At 45.6% G+C, this 17,668-nt stretch overlaps 1 protein-coding gene across 1 annotated transcript in view; it reads right to left on the bottom strand.

The window, feature by feature from the left end:
* LOC147712021 (glutathione S-transferase omega-1-like) overlaps window positions 1-16,877 on the bottom strand; it is a 93,699-nt gene extending 76,822 nt beyond the window's left edge. Inside the window, exon 1 of the mRNA XM_086922753.1 lies at window positions 16,405-16,877. Coding sequence (XP_086778879.1) covers window positions 16,405-16,435 — 31 coding nt within the window. The 5' untranslated portion in view covers window positions 16,436-16,877. The remainder of the gene's footprint in view (window positions 1-16,404) is intronic.
* Window positions 16,878-17,668: the final 791 nt, after the last annotated feature.

Below are 17,668 nucleotides of genomic sequence, written 5' to 3'. Positions count from 1 at the left end.
GAACTGGTGCCAGTCAGCTTGAGTTTCATTGCAGGTGTGCTCAAGCTAACCTGGTCGCCACTCTTAAAATCTCCCAATGGGACAGCACCACACCGCTCTTCTGTCTGGGATTAGAGATGGCAGCATTGAGAAGAGAGGCAGCATTGAGAAGAGAGGCAGCATTGAGGAGAGAGAGGCAGCATTGAGGAGAGAGAGGCAGCATTGAGGAGAGAGAGGCAGCATTGAGGAGAGAGAGGCAGCATTGAGGAGAGAGAGGCAGCATTGAGGAGAGAGAGGCAGCATTGAGGAGAGAGAGGCAGCATTGAGGAGAGAGAGGCAGCATTGAGGAGAGAGAGGCAGCATTGAGGAGAGAGAGGCAGCATTGAGGAGAGAGAGGCAGCATTGAGGAGAGAGGCAGCAGGCGATTCCCTTCATGTGTTTGTGTGAATACATGAAATAACTAAGTCTGGATGGAGAACTCCGCTCACTGACTTTTTTTCCGAACTCTGCATTACGCAGAGCTTGCGAAGTTCTGAAAAACTCAGGAGTTCCAAGTTTTTTCCCTAGCTCATGCTCGTCAATGACAATTTGGCAAACACCAGCAAGGAAAATCCAATTCACTGCGAGATTTTTTCTCGTTTGCGATCGACAACGTTAAGTTGGCAAGTGCAAGCATGGAAAATCAACCTCCCAGCGGGATTTCTCAATCCGAGCATTCGGGTTTCTCATTTCAAGTGGCAGGATATGCTCTCATTGAGAAACCATGCATCCGCATTGAGAAAGCTGCCACTAGAGTAAAAAATCGAGCGACATAAAGTAAGCAGTGCCAGTCTGCACTGTGCATGGTGATTCCAAAGTGTGGACAAACACCCGGCACTGAAAATCACAGTGAACTGCATTTATCTAACGCACTCCACCACTTGTGGAGCTTTGCAATTTTCGAGAAGGCGTGGAAGCCGTTGCAAAATGGATGAAAAACAGCTGCCTTCAACTAAACACCAACAAAAAAGAAGTATTCATCATGGGCCCACACCCTGATGCCTGGAACGACACCTGGTACCATACCCCCCGCCCCACCCTCGTAAGTCCGCCCATCCCCACAGCCACACACGCAACCTGGGAATCATCCTGGACTCCAAACCCAAATGGACCGCCAGATCAACACGTCTCGTTCTCCTGCTTTCACACCCTCCGTCTCCTATGCAAGACCTTCACTCATGCCCTGGTCACCAGCGGACTCCACTACAGCAAAGCACTCTACGCAGGAATAAATAAAAACCTCATACACAAGCTACAGAACATCCAGAACGCCGCTGCAAGACTGGTCCTCAACCTGCCAAGACACTGCCACATCTCCCAACACCTGCGCACACTTCACTGGCTCCCCAACGAAGCTAGAGTCACCTTTAAGATGCTCATCCATGCTCACAAGGCCCTCCACGACACCAGACCAGAATACCTGAACAGCCGACTCAAATTCCACGCACCCCAAAGGACCCTACGATCAGCCCAGCTCTCCTACGCTGTGGTGCCCTACACCAGAAAGACCAGATCAGGCAGCCGCTCCTTCTCCTTCCTCGCGGCCAGAGCCTGGAACGCCCTCCCTCTTCACCTCAGACGGACAACATCTCCCCATCTTCACAAGAAACATAAAAACCTGCTCTTTGACAGACCCCCTCCTTGATGGACTGGAACCGGCGAAGCCCCCCTCCCCCAGCGCCTTGAGACCCTCATGGGTGAGTAGTAGCGCTTAACAAACACATGATTTGATTGATTGAATGGTCTGCATCACTGCACTGAAAGGCATTGTGAAGCATTTAAAGCGCTTCCCCAGCAAGTGCTGGACCGCTGGTAATTTACATCACAGTATAAGCAAAGCTCATAGTTTACAACGCACGTCCGTGCTGCTTTTTTGCCAGTAAGCTAAGTTTGGGGGCTGGCTGAGCTCGCTCGGAGCTTGGCTTGCTTAGGCTACAGTGTTTCACCCATCACCTGTCATGCGCAAGAGTCACTTAATATGATGATCAGTTGCCCAATGATGATCCAGGTTACATGGCAGGCTTGCAGCCAATCGCAACAGCCGAAAGTGATGCACACGGGTAGGCGCGGTAAAAGTATAAAGTGAGCCAGGCCTGCTTGAGCTAGCATAGTTTAACCGCAGTGATCCGGGTGACTAGGCCGGGCCCGGCAGCGTAAGGATTCCAAGACCGTCTGGACCGTCGTCCAACTGCTATTGACCCTACAGAGTAGGTTCACTTCACCTAGTAAATAGATCTCCCTCTCTGTGACACACCAGCTGCCACCTGTCAGAAGGTCAGCATATCTGCCACTCCGAGGGAGGAGGAAGAACATGGCGTCCGCGTGCACCAGGACTTTCCTCTCCTGCTGCTGCGCACCACTATCTTTAGTCAATGGGACCAGCGGCCGCCGCGGTGCAATGTACCTCAGCAGCCTACCTGTCCTGTCACTTTAGTCCAGTGCAACAAAGTAAGAATGCAGCCGTGTAAATGAATCTGACAAAATATCGATTACAAAAATATCTACCTACAAAATATCGACATGCTATCTCTAACAAGGGAAGTACAAAAATATAGGAAAAAAAATATCAATGTCAAAAATATAGTTATAAAAAACAGTTTTTATTATTAAAAAAATATGTCATATATAAAATACTTATAAATGTAATAAACATAGTTAAAAATATGTTATCTATAATAAAGAGAGAACACAAACCTTTCGGCAAGGTAAACTCGGGAACCACAGTGCCAATCCACACACCCAATGCATTGTTGTAATCCTCAGGGTGTGCAGATGGACATAGGCTATAGAAAATAAAAAAAAAAAACGTAAATTTGAAAATATAACTTTTTAAAAAAAGTAGTGCATTGAAAGTAGCGCCGGCCGCGACGCTGACGGCCACGACGTAGCGCTGGCCGCAACGTACGTGATGACGAGGAGGAGCGGCGGTGAAGTGAGGAGCGGCGGCTCAGGTAAGGCTCTGGGACACGAGACGGGAGGGAGCCGGTGCGGGAGGTTGGCCTGGAACAACTGCGGTAAGGCTCAGGGTCTGGGGGCAGCATTTCAGGCTTGCGTGCACTCCCGCCCCGGCCCCCGCCCGCCACGACATTGTCTGGAACACAGACAATGTTGTGGCGGGCGGGGGCCGGGGCGGGAGTGCACGCAAGCCTGAAATGCTGCCCCCAGTCCCCTTCTGCCCCGGGCAACGCTGGGGCGGGCTGCTAGTAATATTTAAAATTAATAAATACATCATTTAATGTAAAAAATAATACATAGTATATACTTCCTCGATACTAACTTTTAAAAATAATGTTAATAACTTATAAATAAAAATATTATAAATTACAAATAAATGTACACACAACATAATACAAATAAAAATGTATAAAAATGTAAAACAAATTAAAAAAAAGAGTAAGTAAATGTTGGATAGAGTAGGGGTAACAATTACTATTCCCACTCCAGAGAGTGCAACAGTAGGGAAAGTGTTGGATAGTGTAGGAGTAAAAATTACTATTCCCACTCCCGAGAGTGCAACAAAAGGGAAAGTGTTGGATAGCGTAGGGGTAAACATTACTATTCCCACTCCAGAGATGCAACAGTAGGGAAAGTGTTGGATAACGTAGGGGTAAAAATTACTAATCCCACTCCCGAGAGTGCAACAAAAGGGAAATTGTTGGATAGCGTAGGGGTAAAAATTACTATTCCAACTCCAGAGAGTACAACAGTAGGGAAAGTATTGGAGAGCGTAGAAGGTAAAAATAATATACTTATAAATAAATTAATAATTTCAAATACAAAAATTAATTATTAAATAAATATAAACTATTTACAAATGCCAATATATATTTATTAAAAGCATGATTGACAAATAATTAAGTAAAAATAAATAACAATAAATTACAAATTAATAATTAATATAATTAACAAAACAATGAATTAAAATAAATTACTTAATTACATTTCAATAACGTCCCACCCTATTCCCCTATAAATCCATAAACCGCTAAACATAATTGTCAATTAATCAATTAGTTACCAATTAATAAAAAATAAAAACCAATTTATTAAAATGTATCATTCCTAAAAATTAATAATTAATTTAGTATAATTAAATTACTTCCCACCCTATTCCCCAATAAACCCATAACCCGCTACAGAACATAATGAACAAATAAAATGTATTACTTAATTAACAATTAATAAGAATGAATTACAAATTAATTAAAATTAATTTATATTTCCTAATAATTAATTTCCTATCATTAAATTACTTCCCACCCTATTCCCCTATAAACCCAGAACCCGCTACGGTACTAAAATACAAAATGTACTTAAATTACATAATTACAAATTAAATACATAATAAATACATAATATACATATAAATCATACAAAAATCAATAACTAACATCGATATTACTAACATCGATATTAAACATATTGATATAACTTACCTTCTATATTATGTCCCTTTGAAATCTAAACATAGACATTATTGTATGTCGATATTTAAAACTCGATATTTTGTCTGCCTACCGTGTAAGTCACTTGAGTCCTCTCCTCTTGACCCAAGCTACCGCTGCATGTCACAACTGGGCCCATCCTCCATGCTTCTTAACAGTCAATCGGTGCTCGCTATCAACAGTGAGCACTGACACCAGGGGGCTCATTAGGATGGCGGGCGGACTTTGTCTATCCGCCATCCTGTCGGAATTCGGGACCGCCCGCCATAAGGACGGGGGTCCCGTGGGGGGTATTAGGATGTGCCCGCCACAGTGGCGGGCACATCCTGCATTTATAGCATTGTGGCGGGTGGTGCTCTCTGCACCGCCCGCCACAATGCTATAAATGCATTAATGCATTTGCATGAACAAAGCGGCAGGCACCGCGTGGTGCCTTCAGCTTTGTTTATGCAAATGAAGGGGGGTACCACAGGTACCCCCCCCTGTACAGCCCCCACCTCTCCTTCACTCTGGAGGCCCACAGGGGGCCCCCAGAGTGAAGACCGCATGCCATTCTGTGGTGGCATCGCCGCCACGGAAAGGCATCTCACATAGCCCATTGTAATATGGCTGGCGGTGTCTAATAGACACTGCCACCATATTAATCCTTTTCCGCCCCGGCCGCAAGGCGACCGGGGCGGAAAGCGGCGGACGGTCTACTAATATGGCAGCGGAATTCGAATGCGGATGTCGGGCGGATTGCCCCCGCAAAGCTGCCGGTAGCCACCGCCAGCCTGGCGGGGGCAATCCGCTGGACATCCCAATGGGCCCCCAGGTGCGCAACGCCCATTGGGCTCGAAGGGCTTCAGGCCCATCCCCCACCCCGTCGTATGTGTCAGCCCGGGTGAGACAGCTTCCCGGGCACTGCACAGACAGAGTACTTCACAGGACTTTAAAAGACCATTTACTTGCTGACGAGGCTTGGTTTTGTTTTCACCCCTTCTTAGAGCCCCTGCTGCATCTCCATTCTGCATATTGCTGGAAGAATCAGCCTGCCCTGAAATTTTGAGTAGACTTCCCACCTCCCCCCCCCCTTAAATTTGGCTCTAGTTGTGCCTATGACTGACACAGCACAGCCCTGGACAGTACCACTACCAGAGTGGTTGACATTTGCGGAGGAGAGCTGGAGGGAGTCTCACTCAGCCGAAGCAGACCCCCCTGAGCCAGCCGTGTACTGCCACCATGAGTGAAACTAACATGCGACGAGGAGCCGGGCAGTGACAGTGACTATGCATTGTTGGGTTAAGTGTAGGTGAGCACAAGACACATTACACAAGATCACATTACATTCATTTTTAAGCTTTTTACCCCGTTTTCAGTCTAAGGGGGTCATTAGGATGACGGGTGGACTTTGTCCGCCCGCCATCCTATCGGTATGCGGGACCGCCCGCCATAAGGGCGAGGGTCCCATGGGGGGGTATTAGGATGTGCCCGCCACAGTGGCGGGCACATCCTGTATTTTTAGCATGGTGGCGGGCGGTGCTCTCTGCACCACCCGCCACAATGCTAAAAATGCATTTCAGCATTTGCATTTACAAAGCGGCGGGCACCGCGCGGTGCCTGCCGCTTTGTAAATGCAAATGAAGGGGGCTAGCACAGGTACCCCCCACCTTACCTTCACTCTGGGGGCCCGCAGAGTGAAGACCGCATGCCGCCATGGAAAGGCACCTGTAAACAACCATCATAATATGGCTGGCGGTGTCTAATAGACACCGCCACCATATTATTCCTTTTCCGCACCGGCCGCAAGGCGACCGGGGCGGAAAAGCGGCGGACGGTCTTTCCGTCCGCCAAGGTCCCCCCCCGCCATACTAATATGGCGGGGGGAAAACGAGTATGGATGTCGTGCGGATTGCCCACGCCAGGCTACCGCCAGCCTGGCGGGGGCAATCCGCCCAACATCCTAATGGGCCCCTAAGTGTGTCTACATTTTAGTTGCGGTCTTTCTGGCCCGTGTTTGTAATGGTCCGTGCCAAATCACCCATAACTTTATACTTCATTTACGTGTCCCTATGTTTTGGTGCGAGTTCCCTGTGCCTTTTTACCATATTGCTGCATTAAGTTGTAGTGGAGTTTTTCATTCAGCAAATGGTTGTATTTGTGCTATTTATATTTCCCTTGTATTCATTGCTTCATGTTGCAGTTGCTTCAAGTGCAAGAACAGCCCCGCCTCGCCCCAGTGGGGACCTCCAGCAAGAACTGACACCAATTAAGCACTGGAGCCAGTTCTGGTAATTGCCTCATTACGTCAGACAAATTCACCGCCCAGTAATGGGAGTCAAAGGCTGACAAGGCACAAGTGACTGTTACGTTTTAGTCTGAATGTGGGCATATCTCCCAGCACGAGGAGTAGATTTCCTCTGCATGGAATGTTGTCATTTGGATACTGTTTTCCAAACAATGTAAAAATGTAGCCGCTCAGACAGCTCCCTTTAAACTGACACTTTCCTGCAGTACGCTTGGTTCGCCGTTTCCCCCTGAGAATAAACCCTTTTCTGAACACTACATGTCATAGTTTGCTTGTGCATTTCCATGTTGCGTTCCACCAAACTAGTTCTGGTTAGGTGGAACTTTCATTTACAAATCACAGGCTCATACAATCGTTGCATTTTTTCAAAATTACTTCGTTTTTCTAACTGAAAGTTAAGACATGGCAGCCGCTTCCTTTCCCTTTCTTGCTGTTCGCTGATACGTGTATTTTTTTTTGGGGGGGGGGGGGGGGGGGGGGGGGGAGAGCGCACATGATACTTTGTTACATTAAGAGGATGCTACAGGCAGGAGGGCACCACATGAAGTAACAAACTATCTTATTATCCAGCCTAGGCTTCTCTGGCATTACTGCTTCCTTGACCTCCACCTCCCATTACCGAAGTGAAATGTATATTTTCAGTGCCTTGCGCGGGGCTCTTTTTTCCACCGAGCTGTGGGAGGTGACAGCCAGATTATGCCACCCCCCTCTGCCTCAGCAACAATACATAGGTGCCTGCAGATTATGCCACCCCCCTCTGCCTCAGCAGCAATACATAGGTGCCTGCAGTAAGAGTGGCTATGGAGGTAAACCGTAAATGTGTGAGAAAACAGGTAATTAATTATAGGTGACCTCATTGCTTAATTTGAGCCGGTGGGTCCCACCTACACTAATCTTTGGTGCAGCACTTTTTTTATCTCATCACTGCAGTGGCGGCTTGTGCAGGAGATGAAAGTGACAAACAACAAGATAGGGAATGTAAAATAAATAATTAAATAAAACCACTTACCTTGCACTTGGCGATGCGGCGAGTGTGAAGTAAGTGGTTTTATTTATTTATTTAACATTCCCTATCCCATCGTTCGTCACTTTCACAACCCCCACCCCACCCCACTACACCTACCCGCACGAGCCGCCCCTGCTCAGACTGACAAGAGCAAGAGAATGAAAAACACAAAAGTGAGAAAGGAGGAGCAAGAGGAAGGCGGAAGAGCAGTGACAAAGAAAGAAAGCAGGGATGAAAAAGAACCAGCAAGGGTGTGATAAAAGGGCACGGAGTATCTGGTGGTAGATAAGGTCAAAACACTATGTAGCTTTGGTATTCGGCACACAGACATTGGATATCCCCGACCATGGATTCAGGGCAAAACTTCGGAAGTTGGCAGTTCAGTTGTCGGTGCGCGTATGTGTTTATTTGCGTTAAAAAGATGGTGATGTCAGAAGAACTTGAAGCTTTGGGGCAGTTCAGATTTATTCAGAATTCAACAAGTCAATGTAGTGCAGAGAGGCAAGTTGCAGTACTGTGTTGCACGAAAGAGAGCAGAAATTTGCCATATCAACTAAGATGTTGCACACTTCGGCTCTCTCCCAGCGTTGGTGCACTGTGAGCTGCCTAGCACCTATGCAGACACCCTTACACCATGGTGCAAGGGTACCTGCATTAGTCAGGATGGTTTTTGCGCAAAAAGGGGCACCTCCCTGCACAAAAATATTCCTATGGGGCATAATCCTCTTTCCATGTGTGCTGTAGAATGCATTCTGCAGCACACATAGAACAAGGAGAAATAAAGATATTTCTCTTGGTTATGCATCTGTCGGGCAGGTTCATCAATTTGGCGCAAACCCAAGTTTCCAATTCTTTATAAATCAGGGTTTGCTTCAAAATACATTGGTGAATTCATGAGAATGCACATGTTCCACCCATATAATGCCCACCCATATAATGCCTGCTACGTGGTGAATTTCATCCCTCTGTATTCACTAAACCGCACAAAGCCACACAAAGTAGCTTTGTGTGGCTTCGTAAATGCAAGAATGATTTTGCGTCTGTGCTGAACCACAAAAGGGATGCCGCCCGACTCAAAATCATAGTAAACCTGGTCTTAAATGTTTTTGAGATATCTATCCCTTGTTCTGTTCACTTTGATGCATCCTTTCCTCAGCCCAAACATTCCGGCAGGTGGGATGTTTGATCTGAAAGGTATATTACAGGAAAGTTTCATTCGGATGTGTAATGGTTAGTGGACAAGTGAAGGCAAATTGAAAATGCTTCATGTTACAATCCTGGCCATAAGAACAGAGCCTTCCTTCGGCCAACTCTCATCCTGCAGTGGCCTAACATTAGCCCCGTGCGGGGGAGAAGGGGGCACTCTCAGTACAGTACACTGACTGAATCTAGGACCAGTTAGTTACATTGATATACTCGGCACTGACTGTGCACAGGCAGTGGGCCATTATTTAAAAGCCCCTTGGAGGCTCAGCTTGAGTCCAGTGTCGCAACACAAAAAGACAGGGTCCACCACTCCCCAGAAGAATGCTATGAGGGTTTGAAGGGGCGCGATGGGTTTGCCCCCGCATTCCCCCTTTAAACTGCAGGGACCTACGTTATGGCACTGGCGGATGGTGCACAGTGAGAATGAAAGCGTGCTAGAGAAATGCCTGGCAGGCGAACTTGTTGGTAAAGGGCGGGAAAACACCTGACCTTTTGATCCCTGAGAAAACAGTTGGAGTTCAACTAAAGTCTGAATCCGCCTTAGCCTTAACTTTTTGCCATTCTCAAATAAGTGTACTTGAAACTGTGCAACGCCTCTGTCAGGTGGGAAAATGCAAGTGAGAACAAAATGATGGGGCGGCAGCACTGCTTTACCACCAGCAACTGCGCTACTGGTGTCCTGCACCATTGCATCTGTCTTTATGAGGGTGAAAAGCAGGGCTTAAACCGGTACTTAACTGAACACTGGTGCTTATGAAAGCCTAAATGCTTAATTTAGAGAGGACCACAACAACAGGCAATTACAAAATACAAATAAAAATGACCATCAACTGCCCCAAGCCATTCTTATAGCTTTGAGGGCCTGAAATAGTCTGAATTGCAGAAATGTGATGGTTATTAGTTGTGTTGTTACTATTGGTGGCAGCATGGCAAGGGCAATGTGTGTGGCAAGTTCCAGTGCCCTCCGACTAGTACTCCGGCACGTATTTATTTATATATATTTTTTACAAATTAAGCACTGGAAACAAAACGTTTAATACGACCAACTAACTTATTCAGCTACTCATCAGAATATTTCACAGCAGAAAGCAGAGAGTAAACCACTCTGAAGTTGTGTGCAGAGGGCTAAGAATAGAAAATCTTGTTTCAGGTTAGACGACAGCACTACAACCGGCTCCTTGTTTCCATGTATCACAACAACTGTGTGGAGCAATTGCTACAGTGGCAACTGGTTGTGTCGAAGGTTTGCATTCAAGGGTTGGCATCATTCTAAAATTTGAGGCTCGACACTGCCTATATGTGGGTTCCTTTTCCAGTTTTATTTTGTTTATCCCATTACAACGCCTTGAAAAGATGACATGGCTATGATAGTTCTGGGAAAACGGAGTGTTCGCACGTTCACATATGGGGCAAGCATGCTTCTGCGCAGGACCTGGGGCACTGTGTGGTCTGAAAGAGTGGGGTACAGGGTGGGGTAGGGCAAGCCACGATGGGTCACAGTGTGTTGTGTGGTCATGCACAGTGTAAACTGCAGGTGTGACTGCGCCAGCAGTCTGCAACTGCTTTCGAAGCAGCAAGGTTAGGAGAGTACTACACCCTGTCGAAAAGGTGCAAAATACTTCACAGAGTGGATTAAAATGCAAGAGTCACACTACTCTCTTGTTGGAGGAAAGCTGGTAAAGTTTGCAGCAAAGGTGGCACAGGGCTACAGCTGCCAACTACTTTTCTAAATGGGAAACAATTGAATAATGCTTCTTGGTTGCTATCTGGTTGGGATTCAAGGAAAGGCGGTCAATCTAACTTTTAAATGGTTTTGGAGTTGGAGAGAAAAGTAAACCCCTCAAGTGAGGGACTTGCTAGTAGTGTACGTTCTGATTCCTCCCTTCTCTGATCCCACCATCTGGTCGTCATTCTCCTCATCATTTTCTTTACTGCTTGTCTGCCACATGTCTCCCTCTTTCTTTCTCTGCTCTCCCGATCTGTGGTATATTACACCCCATGTACCGTATACCCCTGCAGCATACTTACAGCCAGGAAGTTGAAAGGGATGCACTACCTTTCACACGATACATATGTGTATAAGAAAAAGGTCAGTGCGGTCTGTTTTCATGGCGTATACAGCCTTCCTGTCTGCGTGTTCAATTCTAAGTGGTACCCTGCTTGTTTCCCACCTATAGGCACTTGTAATCCTGAGCGTTACTGTGCACAGCAGTGCATACAAGTCAGCAGTGTATGTCTTCATGTGTGCAGGGTAGGACTGGCCTATAGGGAAACCTCGCAGTTGTCAGAATAGCACATCTGACAGGTCAGGTTTTGGGTGGTTTTTGGCTGTTTAAGGCCCAGGTTTTACTGTCGATTTCCCCAATATCACCACAAACATTGCCTACAGTAAGCACAAATTAATGCATTTCCCCATATCTTGAAGAACACTCATACAGTTTCTATACAGTTCAAAACAGCCCCGATTTGCAAATGCGAGACACTTTTTAAACTTTCCAATTCGCTAATGGTATTCCCAGGCCTAATTTCTGTGTTCGATCGGCTGTTATTTTGTATATCCCAGCGGACCCCGCTACTCCACTGGGGGTAATCTGTGCTTCTGATATTGGTTAGAGTAAGGGTGTGAAAAACCCTTCTTTTGCACCATTACATGCATGGTTAAGAAATTCTGCATCTTTCAGAACCACTTTACATTTCTCATAATCCATCAGAATCCTCTGTGTTCTGCACTGCCTGTGGGCGGGAAAATATGGAACTATCGGTAAAATCTTAACTTTATATTTTTGTAGCTTGACAAATACCAAGTGTTGGACCTGGCCCTTTCTATAGGGTTATCCCTAAATTATTTGCCTTCCTCTGCCTATTTTTCGGACCTTCTTTTTGTTGACTTTAGGACTCTGGGCACTTTACCAATGGTAATTAGTGCTAAAGTGCACATGCTTTCTCCTTTATACATGGTATGATTGGTTTACACCTGTTTGGGATATTTAATTTAATATACGTTTCTTGTACAGTGGTATACCATACACCATGGGCCTGTAAATTAAATGGAACTGGTGGGCCTGCAGCACTACATGTACCACTCACTGAAGTAGCCTTCCAAAACTAAACTGTCTCAGGTCTGCCACCGCCTGGGCCTGTGTGCATAGTTTACTGCCAGTTCGACTTGTCATTTAAAACTACTTGCCAAGCCTTAAACTCTCCTTTGACTACACATATTTCACCCCTAAAGTAGGCCCTAGGTAGCCCTATGGGCAGGGTGATGTGTAAGTAAAAGATAGGACATGTGGCATGTCCTGGTAGTGACAAACAGCCTATTTCATTTTTCACTAATGCGAGGCCTACTCCTTTCGTAGGCTAGCATTGGGAATTCCCTTATAAATTTTATGTGGTAATTTCTGGTCAGAAAGGAGTGGCATTGCCATGTTTGGTATGTTTAGAACAGTGGTGATAAAGCCTGCTTACTGGTGTAGTTGGATTTTACTTTACTATTTTAGAAATGCCACTTTTAGAAAGTGGGCATTTCTCTGCTTATGACACTTTATGGTTTGCAGACTGACTCCAATACAAGTCTTGTGCTGGGTGACAGCTACACTTGGTACATACTTTCCAGACAGCCTCAACACAGAAAGGGCTGGGTGTGACAGGGGTTACATCTGCATACTGATTGTCTTCCTGTGCTGGGTGAGTTTGCTTACACTTTACATTTGTATAGGTTGTGTCCTGCCCTCAAAGGACTGATTTACCCCCTACTAAGCGCCTGGAGCCAGTGCTGGGTTGAAAGGGATTCTTGCTCACTTCTAAGGGTTCCTTTGAAGTCACCCCTTTATCAAAGACAAGTTTGAGTAGAAGTATATAGGCTCTGATCCCATGTTTTAAGACACTGCGTGGACATGTAACCAAATGCTGCTGGCTCTGCATGCTGTACATTGCCAGAGGACTACTGTGCTGCCAGGAGGAATCGCCATTGGTACTGTTTGCTTTGCTGTGTCGGTCTGCTGACTGCTAGGCTGCAGGAAGGACTGCCACTTTGCATCCTGCCCTGTGTGCTGGCCTGGCCCCTGCCTACTTGCTCTGTGTGTCCCAGTGCTTTCCAGGGACTGGTTGGCTTGCCCCCCCCTGTTCTTGTGGTATCTAGAAGAATTACATTAAACCACATAGACATTGGACATGGGACTCATGAGTCCAGCCATCAGAATTTTTTCAATCACCATGTGGCTGATCACCTAAAGTTTTGAAGCAGCACGCTGTGAGCGCTGCTCCCGACATATAGGAAGCGCATGTTGCGTGCTTTCTTTTCAGCACAAGAATCAGCATGTGCATCCTCTGACCCGGGACCAGCGTAGATCTCCTGTGCACCCTTCCTTTCCCGGTGCTGCCCTCTCCAGCGAGGGAGAGCTCCCACAGCAGCAAGGGAAACACCAGGGAGGGGCATAAGTAGCATGGAGGAGCTCCGCTGGCAAAATGCGCTGGGTGGGGCCTGATCCCCAGAGAAGACATGCCGGCATGGTTTCACCGGAGCCTCAGAAGAGGAGACGCCCCAAGCCATCACATGGAGACAACGCCACCCTGCTTGCCCCGCTGGGGAGGCCCTCATGGCGTGGCCCCAGGAGTGCGATGCCTGCTCCTTGATCGCAGACGCCCTGAAGGATTCTTCCAGCGAGGCTCTTCCCGGCTGGGGAGTCTCATTGCCGAAGAGAGACACACTTGAGAAAACCATGACAGCACCGCTCTCCCCAGCCTGCAGCTCACCATCGAGCCTGCCCTGCCCATAGGAGTTCACTGTTAAGGGGAGCTCAACCTGTAAGGCCATCACATGGGTCAGAGGAGGCCAGAGCGACACCTAAACAGCAGGCCCTTCCCTTTGACAGCTTCGCTGCAGGCAGCTGCATTTAATCCACTGAATGTCGAGGCCTGAAAGAGGTCTCCAGGCATGGTTGTGTGACTGTGTGCCTCCCCCTTTCTCCTGTGATGACTGCACTGTGGGGGAATAGGTTTTACCTGTGCATGAATGTCCGGGTTTGGGGGACAATTGATAATGACATAGAAATCACTGTATAATGATTAATAGGCAAACAGGTGCACTGTGCCGTATGGTTTCATGGTGATTCTTGTCTTTTAAGCAAAGTTACAGTACTTGCAAACATCTGGTGATTTATGTGCTTTTTCATAATCTGCTGCATTTCATGCCCCAAGTATTCACTGATATATGTAGCTTTTGCCTTGCATTGTTCACAATAACAAGTACTATATAAGTGACTGCATAATATGCACAGCATTTATGATTCAAGTCATTTGGTCTCGCTTTATGTACAATATAACATATATTTTTACATAATCCTGTGTAGAGTCTTTTCTGTGGTGGATCCATTGTGTTTCAGTGCCAGTGTGTTGCACAAATGCTTTACAGATTGCCTCTGATGATCAGCCTGACTGCTCTTGCTCAAAGCTACCAGAGGGTGAGCACAGTTTATCTTTGGCGTGTAACTTACTTGCCCTGACCACTGTGGTGGATTTTGCCTGGCTCAGTTAGGTGCATACCCTAGCCAACCAGACAGCACATTTCTATCAAGGAACGAGCATTTAGCAGGATTTGTCTTCGGAATGATCATAAAATATGCATTTAATTTTGGGGCATTTGAGTAACATTTCTGTGAGGATTTAAACCCACCATCAAATGAAAACTATGTGGGTTGTCATTTCTGAAAAAACACATAATTCACATCCATAGAAGGACGGCATGTCAAAGACCGTTTCAGTAGCTAGTAATGCAAGACTCTGGACTAAATTACAGGTGTGGCTGCCCCTCTGTGGAATTTATCTGAGCTACACTCTTGAACCTACTTCATTTGGATATATGATTAGGTGCGTAGTAAGAATGGAAAACATTTCAAATATGTATTACTTTAACCCACATTACAAGTGCACATTTTCACTTGGACTAATAACTTTAGGTGGTGTTATGCCACTTACAATTATAAACTGACAATTCTGGGCTCAGTGATTATGCACCTGTAATTACTGCTCCTGGTGGAGGGCTTTTAGCACAGCACACCCTTGCCCTGCCTGAAACCTACAGGACAGAAGCCTACTCAGAGCAGGTAAAAATATTATCCATTTTCTTCCTGGAATAGGTTAAGCTGGTATTTGCAATTTTAGGGGAAAACTAAGTAATCAGAATTTGGTGTGGTAATACTGGCCGGAGACAGAAATTCTAGGTCCACCATTCCCATGATATCCCAGCACCAAATTTTGGCCAACTCATAATGATGGTCTTTATATGCATTTACTACATTTTACTTGCCCATTACCACGACACGCTCATTGACATACAGGTACGCACCTGCTTCATCGCCTTTACAGTTATATTTATATCCATGCTTCTTGAGCACTTTTCACCTTTATAAATGCCTTCTCTGCACAAAATATTTGCAGATCCGGATTGTGAAAAATCAGCATTTGGTATTTGTCTACATGCAAGTTAGACCTACACAGTGCTTAATTTAAACCTGTGGGTGCAGATGGGGTCAAATTGCACCATTTTCTTATGGGGACAGGCACTTCATTTTAATAATCCGACTTTGACCCAAAACAGAGAAAGGTGGAAAAGGGGAAAATGGCGGACAGGGAAGATAGGAAATCCGTGTCCAAGAAATAAAGCAGAGAATAAAAATAAACCACAAGAGAGAAATAAAATGTCAAGAAGAGGTGGATAGAAGAGGTGGATAAAAGAGGCATAAGGTGGAACCAAAACTAGACAACCTTGGTGTTCATTAACCTCAACATTCGCCTATTATTTTGTACTCATTAAGCACTGCACTGCATTAAATGTTTTAAGAATCCTAATGCGGAAATATCGACAACAGGTGAAGCTCGAATTAGTGCAAAGGCGCAGTGGCATATGGTCCTAGGGATGAGTTGAATCAACTACACCCAATTATAACTGCGTTTTACAAACTTGTCGAGGGGCAAAGACCTGTATCCGGACCCAGGGCACTTTGCTTCTCCAAAGACTGAAGCCCTTGTTACAAGTTGGGCGAAACAGGGAGGGGTAGTTAGCACAGGAAGTACATAGGATTTAAGAACCCTTGAAAATGGAGCATAACAGGCAGAATCGATTTTAGCACCCCAAATTCTGCATGTTTTGCCCTTTTTCCCGCAATACATTTCAGGTGAAAACTGCGAGGTGTAATACTAAACACACAAAAACATGTCCTTCTTTAATAAATATCTATGACGTGATTGCATAAAATATAGCTCATACATTGACACCCTACATGATATTCATAGTTAAAACAGCAGTCGAGTTATGGTGTCGCATGTTTATTAGAAAATATACACATTTATTTATACGAGAGAATGCAAACGAAAATTAGAACTTTTTTGAGGTTTTCAAAATGAACGGTTTTAGCTTGACATTATTAACAGTAAGATATCTTTACCTTGACGCAAAGCTTTTGCAGACGCCGCCATCCCTCTCAAATGTTGCAGTTGTGCCTGGTTTATCCTTTGTACTGCGTGTTACAAAGAAGAGCACGTTAATAAAGTAAACGGGGTTCGACCGATGTTACACGACGCATAGACTTGCTTTCTTCCATTCACAGCGCGAACCCGGAAGAGCTCTGCTGGGCAATGCGAGGCTGCAATCTTGCAAACCGCGCCGTAATCTTCACAAGCCTGTTCTCTGTAATTACTAGAAGTCGCCCCTGTTGCACGCACCGGATCTTCAAACAGACACAGACACGCCCCCTTACTTGATTCGTCCACGAGTTGACCGGTCTTGAAGAACCTGCTGTGTCACTGAGGAGCTCAGAAAAGTTCATAGAAGTCAGTCAGGCGTCCTTGTAGGCGTGACTTAGTAAATGCTTCAATTCATGGCAAAGGTGAAGTGTGGCTCTCGACATTTTTTTTAAACAGTTAGTGGCAGCATGTTTGGCCTCTTGTAGACTGTTCATGCTGAAAAAGTTCGGCGAGCGGGGAAAATTGACATTTCACGTTTGGCGGCCGGTGAAATTTGAAAATGGGGGGCGTTAGATTTGGTCAGTATGTATTGCATAGGAGAAAGCAAGCTGGACTATCTTTAAGAAATCCCCATCCACTTCCAAGATGTTTTTGAAAAAAATGGGTAGAGTGGTACATTTTCGGGCACAATTTATTCGGGAACTGACTGAAAAGCCATTGTTTTTACTGACACTGTGTAAAGAACTATTTCAAAGAATTCCTTGCTTGTCAAGAAAAGCTGACCCTGCCCTGACAATACTGTGAGAGTCAATATTGTGGACAAATTATGGCAGGGCAATATTTTGCCATTTGATTGGGTGACAAACAACTGCCTAGACACCATGCAAGAGCACTTGGTTTGGGTTCTCCCCACTTAAACTTTTGAAAAGTGGTTGCATGCCTGGAGAAACAAAGACTTCCACTGAAAATGGCAGATGCTCTTAATTCTCATATTGCCGGCATGTCAAGCTGATAGGCTGGCACAAGGGGTGATAGACATATAAGTTGTAGTTTATTCAATATGTTACCAGTGTTGCGTGAATAGTCCAGAGATGCCAATTGTGCCATTGGTGTTTGCTTTTCGGTTGGGCCTAAAGGTTCTGACCATGGTTCACCCACAAGCAATAGATATTTTCAGTAGTAGGGAATGTTTTAACAACAACAATGGGGGCGTCACTCACTCACAGAATAGGGACACAGCAGTAT

Source organism: Lissotriton vulgaris, chromosome 5, assembly GCF_964263255.1.
Source record: "Lissotriton vulgaris chromosome 5, aLisVul1.2, whole genome shotgun sequence".
NCBI lineage: Eukaryota > Metazoa > Chordata > Amphibia > Caudata > Salamandridae > Lissotriton > Lissotriton vulgaris.
This window is presented reverse-complemented; position numbering and strand designations above follow the sequence as displayed.